The following is a 15,268-nucleotide window of genomic DNA, read 5'->3' on the forward strand; positions in this document are numbered from 1 at the left end:
GCACAGCTTCCTGTTTTTTTTTTTGAGGTTTTTTTATTGTTTGTTTTTTTTTTTTTTTTCCCAAGTTAATTATGTGACAGAAAATATGTTTATTAATCACCTCCAGAACCTGGAGATAGCAACCAGTGTTTCCTGCATTGTGTTCTTGGTGAGAAACCTAAACTGTGAACTGTCAGCATCATCCCTTTACAACCCCTATGCCTGGAATGTAATAGCTAAAGTGGTGTCCCAGGGCTCTATAACTGTTGAGGGATTTTTGTTTTATTGGTAATAACTGGTTGTTGAGGTTTATTGACCTGTTGTTACAGCTTATTGAATGGAAATAGCAGATTTTTGTTTGCTTTGTTTTCCCAAGAGCAGAGACTCTGTCCTGCTTTCTGCTTCTTTTACCTGCAATTGCACATACAGGTGTTTTCAGGCAGATCTCCATACATTGCATATGTATAGCCAATAGCCTGATACCAGCTACTGAACGTGTGCAGGGACATATTTGCTGTAATTAAGTAGTCAAACTGCTGAAAATGAAGCCTTGCATTTGCCATCCTTTAATTTAGTGGTCCTGCATTGATCAGTATCTGTCTGTTAGGAAATTAATCTGTGATTTCCTCCCATCTTTAAAAAAAAGTAAAATAAAGCTATTGGAAGAAGGCAAGAGGAGCTGGGAGGGAAATCCAGTGATGGATGGGACGTGGTGGTATTTGGTGTAGTGTTACAAAGCAGGATGTGTGCTTAATAAATTGTGCTCAGCAGAACTAGAGCTCTGCTTGTTTGTATATGGTGGGAAAGGCAGAATGCATCCTGCCCACACGATTTTGGTTTCACACGAGATATGGTCATGCAGCTCAAGGAAGGACGTGGCACGAAGGTGTGAGAGGCCCTCTGGGAAGTGGGTCCTGCCCCTGCTCTCTGCAGCTGACTGGGTTGCAGAGCTGCTCAGAAAGGCACGGAGCAGCCTTTGCTCTCTGCCTGTCATCTCCCCTGGCTGCCACATACAGTCACTAGAGCAAGTGGAATTCTGTTTGTCAGGCAGGCTGGAAAACAGAGCAGAGTGACCTGCAATTTCACAGAATCAAGTAGGTTGGAAAAGACCTTTAAGATCCTGAAGTCCAACCATTACCCCAGGACTGTCAAGTCCACCACTAAACCATGGCACTGAGGGCCTCATCTATGTGTTTTATGACTTGATGTCTCCTGGGTTGAAGTTATTTCAGAGCAGGCTTTTTGCTGCCTTGCTCCTATCTGTTCCCCAAGGCTTTTCTGAAAAGGGGAGACCTTGGCCTCCCAGGGCTCTGCATCCCAGTAGTGCTGCTCCACTGTCTGTGTGTACAGGAGAAATATGTCAGCGGGGCTCACTGCAGGAGCTGTGTAGGACAGGAAGTCACATGCTGCAGCGTGGCTGTGCCCCAGCAGTTGCAGAGCTGCCTGTGGTAAGCCTGAGCTGTGCACGACATTTCTAACCATGCTGACAGCAGTGTGGGAGACCACTTTCCTCCCCTGCCCCACAGGCCTGGCTGGGGAGGGGTGACAGCACACCTCCTTGAGTGTGACAGCACACATCCTAGTGTGTGACAATGTTCCTCATTGAATTGAGAGGGGAAAAGCTCAGAGTGGGGAGTTTCAGCACCTGTGCTTATTCCACATTAGTGTGTTCTGCACCTTCAGAAACTGGATCGTCACTGCTGGGCTCTCATCACCTTTCCTGTTTACTTCTCAGCCTGTTCACCACCCTCATCATTTCAGTCTATCCTGGGTTTGTGCATGAAAGCCCTTCTCTGTTGAAGACTCCAGTGTGTGCGTGGGACCCTTGGGCTCTTCCCCCAGCCCCTGTTTCATTATGATTTTCACTTTAATTTCTGAAGGAATGGGTCTTGCTCAGTGGTGCTGGGGTTAATGCCTGGAGTCTGAGAAATTTCAGTACTGTGGCACTAATGAACAGGCGATTGGATTTCTCCTTTTGCCATGTAACTCCGGGTGGGGGAAAAGAGATCAGAAATCCCTCCAGAAGGAAGCTGTTGTTTTTCCTTAAAAATATAAGGAGAACAAAAATATAACAGTCTGAACAATTGTGTGTGTGTGTATATCTCTTTTTTTTTAGGTTGATAATGCTACCTTTATTTTTTAGATATATTAAAGACTAGCCACACACAACTATTATTCATACCTCATTCATTGCATCAAAACCAGTATAAGTTCGTGTAACCCCATTAGGAGCAGGCTTTGGCTCACACTTTTGAAAATGTAATTTTTTGGAAGATTTGGAACCTCCTTTTTTATCTGTATTTTATTTGTAGCCTTTCAGGCAGGTTTCCATAGAATCACAGATTTTCTTGGCAGGAATTTTCACAGAATAGATAAATCTCATTGCAGCCCTTGCTCTTCCTACCCAAGCAAAACTCCTGTTGAGGGGTGTAATCTCTTGGATGAAACTAAAATTGATTAAAGGGTCCAGGATTGGCTAAGAGTTGTTAGTTAGTTGTTAGTTATGTTAGTAAGTTGTTAGTTATGCATGATTGTTCATGGCTGGCTTGCAGCTTATAATTATGCAGCTTGACTGGAAACAAAAGTAATATGTTAAACAGCCATCCTGGAACAAAAAATTAGAATGACAATATTCAGTAATAGCTGGAATAACAGGTTATAGGAGTTATGAGAGAGACTAACTTTCCACCCATTTGAGGGTTTACCTCCAGAGCGTCAACCATGTGGCAGTAATGGTGACTGGAAAATGTTTTTTTTTTCTCCCCCTGAAACTTTGACAGTAACCATGGCTTGGAGAAAGTGGAAATTTTAAGTCTTTGTCCCCTACCAGGGAATGGACATGCTGACCCCCAGGGGACCAGGTTTCATCTCTAGGTCTAATCATGCATCTACTGAAGCTGGAAACAGTGAGCTGCGAGGGCTTCAACACTCCAAATTCAGCATGGTGTTTGCACTTACCACTTTGAGGTGGGACTGGCAGCCTTTGCAGTGCTGTGCCACCCTGTGCTCACTTTGTTTTGAGACTTGGCATCAAAATTACATCTTGGTGGGAGCAGGGAGATGCTGCTGCTGCTCAGCAGCACCAGATCCAAAGCCTGGGTGGACAAGTTAGATGGAGTTGCTGCCACTCACCACATGGTATCTCCTAGGCCTCCCCTGGCCAGAGCTTTCCATGGTTTGTTGAGAAGCTATCCACGTCTGCACTTGGAGCCTGTGGTGGAAATTACTGCCCAAAGCATTTGCAGCCTTTGCAGGAATTAGAAGATGCCTCAGCACCCCATTTTGCTTTTTTTTAGGCACACAGGTTTGAATTTTAGAGATTGCATGCAGTATGTTTGTAGGAAAAATAGTTTAATCTGTTGGTCTGGAAATGCAAAATCTTTTTTGTATGAGAGAGCCCTAAGGATTTTCAGAAGTGCTTGTCTTGATATACAGGTGTCTGTCAGCCTCAAAACATACAAGAAGGACTGATTAATCCAGACACCATGTATTTGGCTGAGACAGTTGCTACTTTGACCTGTCCAACAAAGGCATGCTCAGATGGAGGTGCTATCTTTAATTAAAGTACAGGAAGATCTGACATTCCATAAGCATGACCTGTTAGGAATTTAAACAAGAAAAAATTAAAGAAATAACTAGAGGCATGTGAAAAACCAGCTTTAGCCTAACCCAGACTTTCAGCCCTTTCAACCAAGCAGAGCCTTGGGAATTGCCTCCACAAGTGACTGATTACATATGCAGTTCTGTTAATTAAATTTTAAAATTGTGTAGGAAGTCAGAAGATACAGCTACTTGTTTAATTAAGCTAATTAACTCCCCAGTTAGCTTTTATATTTGCTTTATTCACTGCAAGTGGCTGGCTTGTTCTGTTTTTGAAGCCACGTCAACATTGACATGGCTTAGAAAAAAGGTTGTACTTCTAGGATGCTTACTAATTGTGCCTGTGGCGAAGGAAGGATGGGGCAGCAACGGGAGAAAGGATGTTCAGAGCTCCAGGGTAAATGCAGTTGTCTTTTGTGTCTGATCCAAAGACAATAAAAAATTCCCACTGATTTCAGTGCACTTCAAATCAGACTTCCCAGTCTGGATTATCGATTGCAGGCAAGGGTGGAAAAACTGTTCTGAATTTGTGTTTGGAAGAATTAATGCTCATGTCAGATGCAGTGTTGAAGGTCTCTATTCATCCTGGAGGTCCACCTTGTCTCCATTTTGGTGAACAAGCGACTTGCAAGAAGGCAGCCACCCTTCAGATCTGCCTCTTCCCATCCGCAGCAGGTTTTTAACCTGCCAGGCACTCTCAGAGGCTGACTGACTATACCTGCTCTTCGAGTTCAGTGGATGCTTCAGCTGGGTGTTGATATGTTGCCTGAGAGATTACACTCCTCCTGAATTTGTCTTCTAAACCTCTTCCATTGATGAATCATGCACGACCAGTTATTATATGTGTGAAGGCATATGATTAAGGAGCCCTGTTCTGGTCTCCCTGTGTCTGTTCCCTTGTTTGTTCCCGAACTAGCTCTTTTTTTGTAATGAGAAGGGGAGCAATTAACGCCTGCCTAGTTGTCGGAACAATGTTGGTACAGTCCCTTCCTGGGGGTGTGTGAGATGGTTGACTGGGGCCCCCCTTGTGGGAAACCAATCCCTTGCAGCTCCCTTTGAAGTCACGCGGAGCTACACAGTGTCGGCAAGTTCAGGCATGGGGCACCGTGTGAGTGGTTTGAATTAGGAGTGGAGTCCTCGGTCCTGTGCTCAGCCTCCCTGCCAAGATGTTGCGTCTCACAATGGAAGCATACTGAAACCGTGGCTGAACTCATGAGTCCTTACCTGCTCGTTTCCAGCTCGCTTGCCAAAATCTTCCACTGCTTGTGTTCTCTTGGATATGGCTGTGAAGTTCAACAGAAGTTAAAGTGTATGTTTAGCTCTGGGCCAAAATCCTGTGCTGCTCTTCACAGATACAACCAAGCTCCAACAGCTGATCTTATCCACTCTTTATTCTATGGAGGAGCATGCTGTCTTCCATTTCCCTGAACTGGAAGAGAACAGTGATTAAAGGCTTTTCTACACTGATAATCACACTTTCCCAGTTAACTAAAACTTGGCCAATTGCCTCTAAAACGGCCAGAAAGTGGATGGGTTTTTTCCCAGTTGTTCTCTAGGGGCCTAGGCTGAGGATGAAAGCACTGGAGAGAGGGGAGGGTGATTACTGTTTACAGCTGTGTGCTCCAGTGGTGTGCTGCTGCATGCCACCAGTTTAGTTTGATTTATTTGGAGACTGGTGTACCTCATGACATTCTCAATATCATGCATACATAAAAATTCAGGCTTCTCCTTTGCTTCTCCCAGTACAACAGGACTTCCCCATTGCAGTATGACTCCTGCTCTGATATTAAACCTTCCAGGCTGAATTCTGTGATTCTCCAAAAGTTATCCTGTGCCAAATAGATCTTGGCATTAGAAAACTTTTCCCTGTAGTTATTACTCTTTGACTATTGTTGTCAAATACATAGAGATGGTTGCATTCCTGTATCACTTATCTCCTATGTTATGAAATAGGAACTCCCCATTAGCATCATCTATGTTGTCTTCAGGCTGTTGAGTTTCTCAGCCTCTTGTGCTTTCTTTGAGAAAGAAGATCAGCATCAGCTGCATTGTTGACTTAAACCAATTGTGTAGTCTGCTTTAGACTTTAATAATTCCATCAAGATTAATACTGTGGCTACTGCTTCTTTGTAAAAATACATTTTTTATCTTTGTGCAGCCAAGGTCGATGCTGGGAAGACAAGAAAGAAAAGTGAGTAACAAAACCTGGTGTATGTGTGGTACTGGTGTTACACCCTCAGTGCTGTTGTGAGGCTGGATCCCCGGGGTGTTTGCTGATGCTGGGAGGTACTGACATTGCCAGAGCCCCGCCAGCACACTGTCAGGGCTCGGGCTGCCAGCCAGCCCTATAGAGTTATCCCTTCATGGCTGGAGGGCCAGTCCTTCGACAGCTGCTTCCTTTTGAGGTACTCGAGTCCTATTAAATAACAGCATAGTGAGATGTCCTCTCAGTCTGTGAAAAGAGGTGGTAGTGATAAAGTTCTTTAGTGACTGAAGAGATTGAAGGAGGGCTTATGTTAGGAATTTCTCCTTTTGGAGAAGGAAGTAGGGTAGCACACTCATTTGTGAACATCTGTTTTCAGATGGTTATGGCTTATTTTTATGTGCCCAAATGTGGCTGCAGTTGTTGGCTGTGTTGGTAAAGCTATCCCAAAGCATTTGCTATTTCAGTAGCTGCACCATAGAGTGTGAAGGCAGTAATGAAGGTGTAAAGAAGGGGCAGGAACAGGAACTGTGTGATGCAAGGATGGCTGAGGTTAGCCCTTGTACCTGGGCTTAGCAAGCCACTTGTAGTGCATGCCAGATCAGCATAAGAGCTTCCATCAGGCTGCACATGCATCATGGATTGTGGTCCAGTACATGTGAGGAGCTCACAGGAGTTAATGATACCAGCATGAGACCCCTCCACATTGTGTGGCTGTGGTATGGGGGCTCTGTGCGATGGTGAGAGGAAGCATGTGCAGTCAGGTGGAAGTTGCTGTCTGGAGGCTGCTTGATTGTCTGATCTTGGGCAGGCTCATAGAGGAGGTCTGCAATCAGATATTTTCCTTTTAGCTTCCTAGGTTGGAGATTATTTTCTGTTTCAGGTGCTTTCCACGTATTTGGGAGTTGACCTCAGGTGTTGTGTTGGCTGCTGCTTAGCTGGTCACATTTATCTTTAAAGGAGATCACAGCAGCTCCAAAATCCAGACTTTTACCAGTGGTCTATTAATTTGAATTACTCATTTCATTGTATTTTCTCTGTTCTTGTTGCTGTTGCTATCAGTTTAAGAGTAGAGAAACTCTTAAGACTGTCTGATTTCACCTCTTGTATAGATTTTACTATCAGTCCTGCATCCAGTGGGGAGTTGCTGTGCCAAGTTTGAGCAGCTTTTGGCATGCTGAAGCTTCAGTTCTCATTTTGGAGCAATTTAGCTGTATTTTTTAATTTTCACATGCTTACACAGGGCTGCGAGATCATCTTAAGTGTAGCTAGATCCTCTTTATTGAGTGCTCTTGAACTGTGGTATACTATGAGCAGGGCTGCTTAGTTGGTGTAGGGAATTTAACTGGCCTTTAATCTTGGAATACAGAGGGGAGAGAGATTGTTTTATAACTGTCATAAATCTCTTGCTATTATTTTCAGAATTGTTTTGTTTCTGTTCTGTAAGACCCTGCTACCCTTGGTAGAGGAATTCCATTTGCAGAGATGATGGAGAGCAAGGTGTGTCACAGAGTTCGAACAATTTTTGCTTGGATGCTGCTTTTGTTGCATCTCCTGGTCTCAACCCAGCTCTTTGTATCTTGGTAAGCCTTTGCTTTTAAGACTAAACAAGGAGTGCAGAATTTGCTCTGCTTTGCACCACAGACCATGTTTGTGAATGCGAAAGTAGAAGTCTAATGTATGTATATGGAGACTGGCAGAAAAATGATAAGCACTGAATTGTTTTGGAAAACTAAGTAAGGAGGGATTTTCTCATAAGATCTGAATTCTTGATGTCCCATAAATCAATGTGGGTGACTGTATATATTACAGATATTAAATATTTTTGAAAGAATAATTTCTTTAAAAAGCTGCGTCTCTCTCCAGAGAATTGAAATCTAGGCAAAAATGATGCATGAGATCACTGGAGTTGAAGTGGTATTTTTAGGGGGCATGGAGACAGAAGGCTGTCTCCATTAAATACAGCTTCCTAAAGTGTGCATAAGTAAGCAGAGCAGGCAAACACAAAAATTAATACTGAGTCAGAGCTACATATTTACTTCAAATTTTCCCTGTGAGATTGACTTTTTAAATGAGTTTGTGTTTTTTCATTTTTTTCTTTTTTCTTTTTTCTTTTTTTTTTTCCCCCAGCAGAAAATACAGTGTCCACAAAATCAGCATCTTGATAGGATATTCCCAAACAGTTCTAGCTTCCCTGTTTTGTATTCCTTTGATAGAGGTGTGTCACTTCTGGATTGTAGCTGGAGTGGTGTGAACAGGATGTTCTCTCATCCTTTCCCTGAAATGATTTGCTCTGTTCATCCTAACAAGTTCTCAGTGGTTTCAAAAACAATTTCTGTATTTCTGTACCACACTATAGGCTAGGGAAATGTACAGGGATTGTGTGTGCTGTCTGTTGCTTACCCCTCAATATTCTCTCCGCTCATGTTAGTGAAGCTGCAGTTAGCATTCCCAGGAGTAAAGGTGCCAGCAGAAAGAGCTGCTATACTTTAACACAGCGGAGTCAGTCCGCCTTGGACACCTTCTTCCGCCACTTACAGCTACGTAGGCACTTGGTGTCCATTTGTAGCATGGCTGCCTGTCTCTAGTATATAGAGTTCAGCTATCTCTTTTGATGGTATTTTAATGTTAGTCCCTTGAAAGGACTGGTTGGTACACGGCAGGGTTTTACAGTCCATGCACAAATATTGTTTGCATTAGTGGTGGACCATATACTGTTGCTGTGGGAGCTTATGCTTAGAAGTTTATTTGAAAGGTGTGATATGTATTAACACTGGAGAGGAATCAAAGTGTTGGCAGGATTTGTTGTCTGTGTGTGTATACACGCGCGCACACACACACACACATATACATATATAGATACACAATATATATGATACCAAAGAAAAAAGAGGTAGCCTGGGCTCATCTTCCTTGCAGGGCAGGAAATAGTTTTCTATTTATTTCTTTTTTTTAGTTATTATGATTTAGGACTACAGCAAGTCATAAATACATAAATACAGCAAGGTGTATTAAATTCTGGGCACCTCTGTGGTGAAACTCTATGCTGCTGACATAGGAGACTTGCTTCTATTTCTGCCAGACTAAGGGAAGGTGGCTGTACAAGAGCAGAGGGGGTTTGGATGGTTGTGCTCAGTTGTACTTCCAGAGAGCTCTATTTTCAAGATGCTTGTTCTGCACAGATTGTTAATACCCACAAGGTATGAAGTTTTTCTTTGCTCATTTTAACCTTGCAGCTTGGGGATGCATTGGAGGTGCCTTGTGTGTGTGTTTTTTTGTTTTTTTGTGTTTGTGTGTTTGGTTTTGTTGTTGTTTTTGAGGGGTTTTTGAGTGAAATTTCTGTGTGACAGCCTGACTCAAACACCAAGAATCCTTAGCTGTGATTTTTTTTTGCTAAAAAGTAGCTGGTGAACAGAGGAAAAAAGCCACAAACAAACAAACAACAACAAACAAAAACAATACAGAAAACCTCAACCAACCAAAGACCTTAACTGTGTAAAAATGTAACTAAAAATTAAAACATCTACTCACTAAAAAATACATACCTTCTTTCAGACAGGTTGGCTGACACCAGGATTGAGTCTCTGATACCTAAAGTTATGTTCTACCTCTCTGTCTACTATAGACTAAATGACAACAAGTACTTAGCTAACACCATGAAGTTTCCTGTTTTTTATGGTTTAAGGCCAAAAGGTGATTTATGTAAGAAATCAGTGTTTACCCCAGTACTGGTGGTATTTTGAGAGACTGAAACTATTTCAATGTAATAAAATATAAAAGGGAGGAAATATCCATATAATTCACCAAACAGGTATGCATGGATCTTTTTCAGAGAATTGCATATGTTTAGTGTTATTAGTTTATTTGACAAATTGGAACACTATTAACCTTTGGGTTGTTTTTTTCTTCTTTAATCTCCATTTTCTCTAACAAGGTTGAGCTTGTTCAGTACTTCTAGGAAAAAGAAGGAATCAGGTTATGTTTTATGGAGCCCTGAATGTTGCACAATTAGAGCTATGGACGCTTGATTATTTTTTTTGTATCAACTGTTGGCCAGATTTATCATGCAAAATCCCAAGAAGAGTCTTTGCTTTGAAAAACAATCTTCTAATGATTCCTTTACTTTTTCAGGTGGATTTGGAGCCTGAAGGCAAAGTGTTTGTTGTCATAACTCTTACAGGCAGCTTCACAGAAGGTAAGGGAATTATTTTGGCTTGTTTCCATTAAAAGTTGAATTCTGGTGTTTATTCTTGCCACACCGAGCAGTACAGAAGTAAATGGCATTCTTCATGCAGGCCATATGTTGTTGCATGCCGAAGACTTTCTGCGCATTAGGGAAAATCTGGAAGGGGCTCTTCTTAATGGCTCACTCTGTGTGTGCCCACTGCTCTAGTGTTGCTCTGATCTCAGACCCAGGGAGCTGATTCATGCTTGATCTGGTTTATTTATCTCAAGTTGTCCTTCAAAGGGATTGTTTTTGTCACCTGTACTTTTCACCTGGGTGCTTCTTGAAGGGCAAGCTACAGAGCATGTACGACATGTTTAAAATAGAACACATTCAAAACATCTGGATGATTCTTATCCTGTAATGATTCTCATCTATTTCATGTGTATTTCTGTTTCCCAAATTCACTTTGCACAGGAAACTTAGGAGATTTTTAGTGTGGCAGCCGCTCTGGAAAAGTATCCAGGCAGATTTTGTTCCCCTGTAACTATATTTTATAGTGTGATGTTTTCAATTTCTGTGTTGTTTATTGTGATACCAGCTATGAGCACGCATGTGACCTATGCTGGAAGAATCCAGGAAATCTAGGATGGGGCACACAAAAGAACTATTTTCTTCAGACCTACACCATGGTTCTTACTTGTTTTAGCTGCAGCCTCAAACTGCATTCACTGGGAGCTGTTCTCTGTACAGACACCAAGAATCGAGGCAGGGTCTGCTCTGCTGTCACCTGCATCCTGGGGGAGATGGTTTTTAATGTTTTTTCTTGTTCTGCCCATAAACTGATTGCTCAGTGTGAAGGCTGTGCTGGAAGCTGCAGCATGGGAGCCCACCCTGCCATGCTGTGTCTTGGACACAAGGAGGGTGTGAGCTGGAGGGATGCTTGCATCAAGGGTTTTGAGGGAGCTCTGCTCCACTGCCTAGCAGTTCCCCTAGCTCATACCCTGTGCTAGGTGCCGAGGCCTGTCAATGCCCCTGTGTTCGTTTTTTCAAATGCAGGTTTGAATGCTAGCTTGTACTGTACTTGGGTGCTATTTGGGAGCTGTCTCACTCTTATCTTCTTGGTGTGCTGGGGTAGCTGCTTGGTGGAGAGCTGCTGCAGCAGAGGAGCTGATGAAACTTGGTTTTCTTGGCGTAAAGGAGTACTCTGCTCCTGGCCGCATGGCTGTTTAAAGCATTTGAGCTGACTACAGGAGTGATCAGCAGAGCCTCACTTGAGGGCACATCAAGGGTTTACAGGGAGATGTTTTTCTCCTCCACAGCAGCGTCCCAAGCCCCATGGTTTAAAGACATCTTTCCGTGTGCAGCTGAGGCTGCTCTTACTCTGATGGACTATGGAGAAGGAGTAATCCCACTTGCAGAAGGTCTGTTAGGAAGGAGACATGAACAGAAGGCCTGTTTTTGACTACCAGTGAAATACAGTCTTGGAGCAATGGAGAAGAGTATCACACCCTGGCACTGCAGCAGGATGGAACGAACCAGAATTACCTTTTCCAGTGAAGTTCACTTACCATGTAAAGCTGGACAGGCCACATGATGTTTAGGCATGTTGAAAACAAGGTCTCAAAGATGAAAGATGGAGAGCTGAAGTGTTTGTACAGCTACTGCTTTTTGAGGAAAATGAGGAATATTGGAAAAAGTACTTCTCTTTTCTCTGCCTTTATTGAGGATGTGTGGACTTATAGAACAGGAAGATCAAAGAAAGCTCTTGAATTGGTTTTGGTTGTTTTGTTTTTCTTTTTACTAGTTAGTCCCATGTGTGCTTACAGTTAGAGTTTCCAAGAATAGACATAATCCAGTTCGAGCCTGATAGCAGATACTGACTTCTCCCAGCTGTTAGTGAAGGCATCCATCAGGGAGGGGTTTCCTTCTGAGAAAAGGTGAGGTCTCTTTCATAACATCTTGTTTTATTAGATTTTCCTCCCTTTTTTGCTGGAAATATGGAGGCTCAGAATTGTATTTGAAATCTGAGATTTTTCTGGACAGGAATCTGAGAATAACTTGCAACTTGAAAGCCTGAAAAGTGGCTTCCCACCTATTTGCCCTAATCTGGAGGGTAGCTGCTACCACATCCTCTCTGCTTGTTATGGCTAACATGCAGAGGCCACATAAAGGCTGTGTGTGTCTATGGGTACACAGAGAACCCAATGATTAGTTTGTATTAGACCCTATCAGAATAGCATATAGACCCACGCAGAATTTCAATCAATATGATGTTTAGGATTTTTGGTATGAATGGTTGTCTGACTCTAGTGTGTTTCTTGCTCTGAAAAGGATCAAGCTATGGTCATGACTGGGAAAAAAGCCAATGCAAGACTGGGATGTTATGTCCACTTGAGACTGTGTTATTTTGTTGTCTTATAACGCTTACCCGAAGTAGATAGTCCCAGTGATTTTAGCAGCTTGTCTGTTATTTAGCTTCTGGACTGGTGGGATTTTTGGTTGTTTTGTTTGGTTGGGTTTTTTTTTTATTAAAAGTTCTTCTGAGTAAAAGTTTGATTTGGTTGCGCTTACCTATGGCAGTGATGGGGGATAAGGGTGGCACTCCTCTGAGTGGCACAGCGTGTCCGACAGGAGCATTCCTGTACCGTCAAGATGAGGGCAATATAGAAAATTGTACAGCTGGAAGGAAGTTGTCTTTTGAAGGTTCCCATGTGGCTCTTCTGTCTGTCAGTGTTAATCTGCTGTTTGAGGCAGGGAAATAAGCCTGTTTCACATGTTAAAAATACATGTAACTTTTCAGGAAGAGAAAGGAATGGAGCGAGAGGAAGTGAGAGAGGTCTAGTGAAATTATCCTTGCCTGTCTTTATTTTCTCTGCTGGATGTATTTGCTGCTGTACTTAGCTGTATCTGATTATATCAACTCAATTCAGCTGGCATTTCCTGTGTAAAGTGACCAGTGCAAAAGTAAAATGAAAATCCCCTTATCTTGAGAGGAGGTTACCTCTGAGCGTGCCCGTGTGATTTGGAATCAACAGCCTTGCAATGAGTGTGGGTGAGCTATTCCTGTTGTTGGTGCTTCTGGACACCTGTGAGAAGTTAGAGACACCAAAGAGCAGGTAATCATGCATGGGTCAGTGTGTTTCACTGCAGCGAGGTGAGACTTGGCACTGAGAGGCCCAGTGTATGTGTCTGAAAGATGGCACAAACCTCTCTCTCTTGCAACACTGGAGTTCCAGAGCAAGCTGAGCCCCTTCTAGCTTTGCCTGAAAGGTGTGTTGCTGTGCCCTTGGTTTGCCACCTCTGTTACTATTTGTTCTTTAATTTTGAGCAAAGCTAATGAAATTAATAAAAAATTGACTGAATCAATGAATGAAGCAAGATTTGTAGAAATTAAAGTGCTTCTATTTTAGTGCTTCAAACTCTTGCAATTAGCCTTTTTTCTTTATTTTTCTTTTACATTGTCATTCAAAATGATAATTCTGGCTTGAAGTTCAAATTTAATTTCGTCATTGTGAGGTAAGTAATGTTTTTTTCTTTTCTTTCAGAGTCAGGAAAGACAAAGACAAATTTGAGTTCTGGGAAAGAAATAGAACAGTGAGAATATTGAAAAGCTATGTGACTTTGTAGAGCAGATATAGTACCCATTACTAAATATTTAATGTTGGTAGGCTTTGCAGCAGCAAGGAAGCCTGCACCTGCCTCTAGAGCAGGAGGTGCTTCTTTATTTTCCAACTGTCACACGTGTGTTTAGGATGATTTGCTCTCAAGCATGAAGGCTCAGTCTTCTACTACTGTTTTTCTTTGAATACATTTTTCTAACATTAAGTTGTGTATATCTACAGAAATAGCAGCTCAGGCAGGCACCAGTAAAGATTTTCAGCTTGAAAGTCTCAAATGGTGTATAGGTGTCGTGCTGAGTGGGTCCTTGCTCTGTACTGTAATGTAGCTCCTCAGCCCCACAAAACTTATATTTACAGATACATTATTAGGCTCTTTCACAAGAGGGAGAAAAAAAAGATGTTTACTGGTCCTCCGTAAACTTCAATAATGACTGTTTTCAGCATGGTTTTTATATGTAAGGGGATAATTATTGGAAACAAGGAACAAAAAGTGCCCTGGTCTCATTCCCTGCCTAGTTTGGCCACTCTTCTGTTTTGGGTCACTAGCCCAAGCAAAGTTCTAAGGCATGTAGTAGACACCATCAAGAGAACCTCCAGATCTAAACAGGCAATATCAGTGCAGGCTAGCATAAAGAAGAGTTGTCTATCTTTGGCTCACAGTCTGAGAACATTGTGGTCTTCAGTGTCTAGCCCAAAGTCTAATGTGACAGAGGGAAGCAAGAGACATGGAGGTTTTTTTTCCTATCCCCCTGTATTTTTTTTTCCAATGCCTACACTTTTCCAGGTCTTTACACCTGTGCATGTCACATGTGCATGCTGTGGGCAAGGGATTTCCATATGGTTCAACTCTGCATTTCCAGATGGAAATAGATGAGAACAATGTTGAGTCCAGTGGAGGAGAAAGTGCAGCCTGGGGAAGACTGAGCCCTTGTGAACACCAGGAATGTTGTCCACAGAGGTTGTGCATCTCTGGGTGGGAGGCAGGTGAACTTCAGTGGATCATCACCTTCACTGGAAGATGCCAGTTGAGTCAAAAACTAAAAAGCAGTTCCAGAAGCTGACCTTGAAGTCCAGAGCACGTATTGCTCTCCTGGAGGTCAGACTCTGCAAACCTGCACCCCATCAGAGATATGTTAGCCAAGTCAGTAGAACAAGAGCAGCTCTATCCTTGTCATGAAGCCCGTATGAGCTAAGCACACGGATGGGAAAGCTTCTCAGCAACACTGACAATCTCAGGAGAGAATTTTAAAATCGGGAAGACCATGAAGAACCTCTTGGAGATCCTTTTCACAGGGAGGAGCCTTTGGGCATTCTGAGAAATGTCCTTTGAGCTATGAGTTGCTGTTAGGAGAAGGGGCTGACTGCATCTTCCTGGGTATCACTTGCCTTTCTCTTGCCATGTTCAAGCTGACAGTGGCATGAGAAGGGGTCACTGAGAGACAGTGAGAGAGACAGTGCAGTCTTGGAAGACAGACAAAGTGAATGAGCTTGCTCTGTGTTATGGAGGGACTCTAATGCAGAGCCAGGAGGTGAACAGTACCTCAGCCTACTGCATATACACAAGACCACCTTTTTTTCTTGGAAAATAATCTGTTTGAGCTCCACAGCTCTTGCATTATGTCTCATGCTGAGAGGATTTTGGCAATAATTCATGGCTTGCCAAGATCTGCTAACTGCTTAGGTATCCAAACGCTGTAA

The 15,268-nt window shown here is 42.7% G+C and overlaps 1 protein-coding gene across 1 annotated transcript in view; it reads left to right on the forward strand.

The window, feature by feature from the left end:
* The window catches only part of PRKCH (protein kinase C eta), a 117,047-nt gene that overhangs the window by 18,621 nt on the left and 83,158 nt on the right, over nucleotides 1–15,268 (forward strand). Inside the window, exon 2 of the mRNA XM_005149620.3 lies at nucleotides 9,914–9,977. Within this exon, the coding sequence (XP_005149677.1) occupies nucleotides 9,914–9,977 (64 nt within the window). The remainder of the gene's footprint in view (nucleotides 1–9,913; nucleotides 9,978–15,268) is intronic.

The sequence above is a fragment of the Melopsittacus undulatus genome, chromosome 4 (assembly GCF_012275295.1).
Source record: "Melopsittacus undulatus isolate bMelUnd1 chromosome 4, bMelUnd1.mat.Z, whole genome shotgun sequence".
Taxonomy (NCBI): Eukaryota; Metazoa; Chordata; class Aves; order Psittaciformes; family Psittaculidae; genus Melopsittacus; species Melopsittacus undulatus.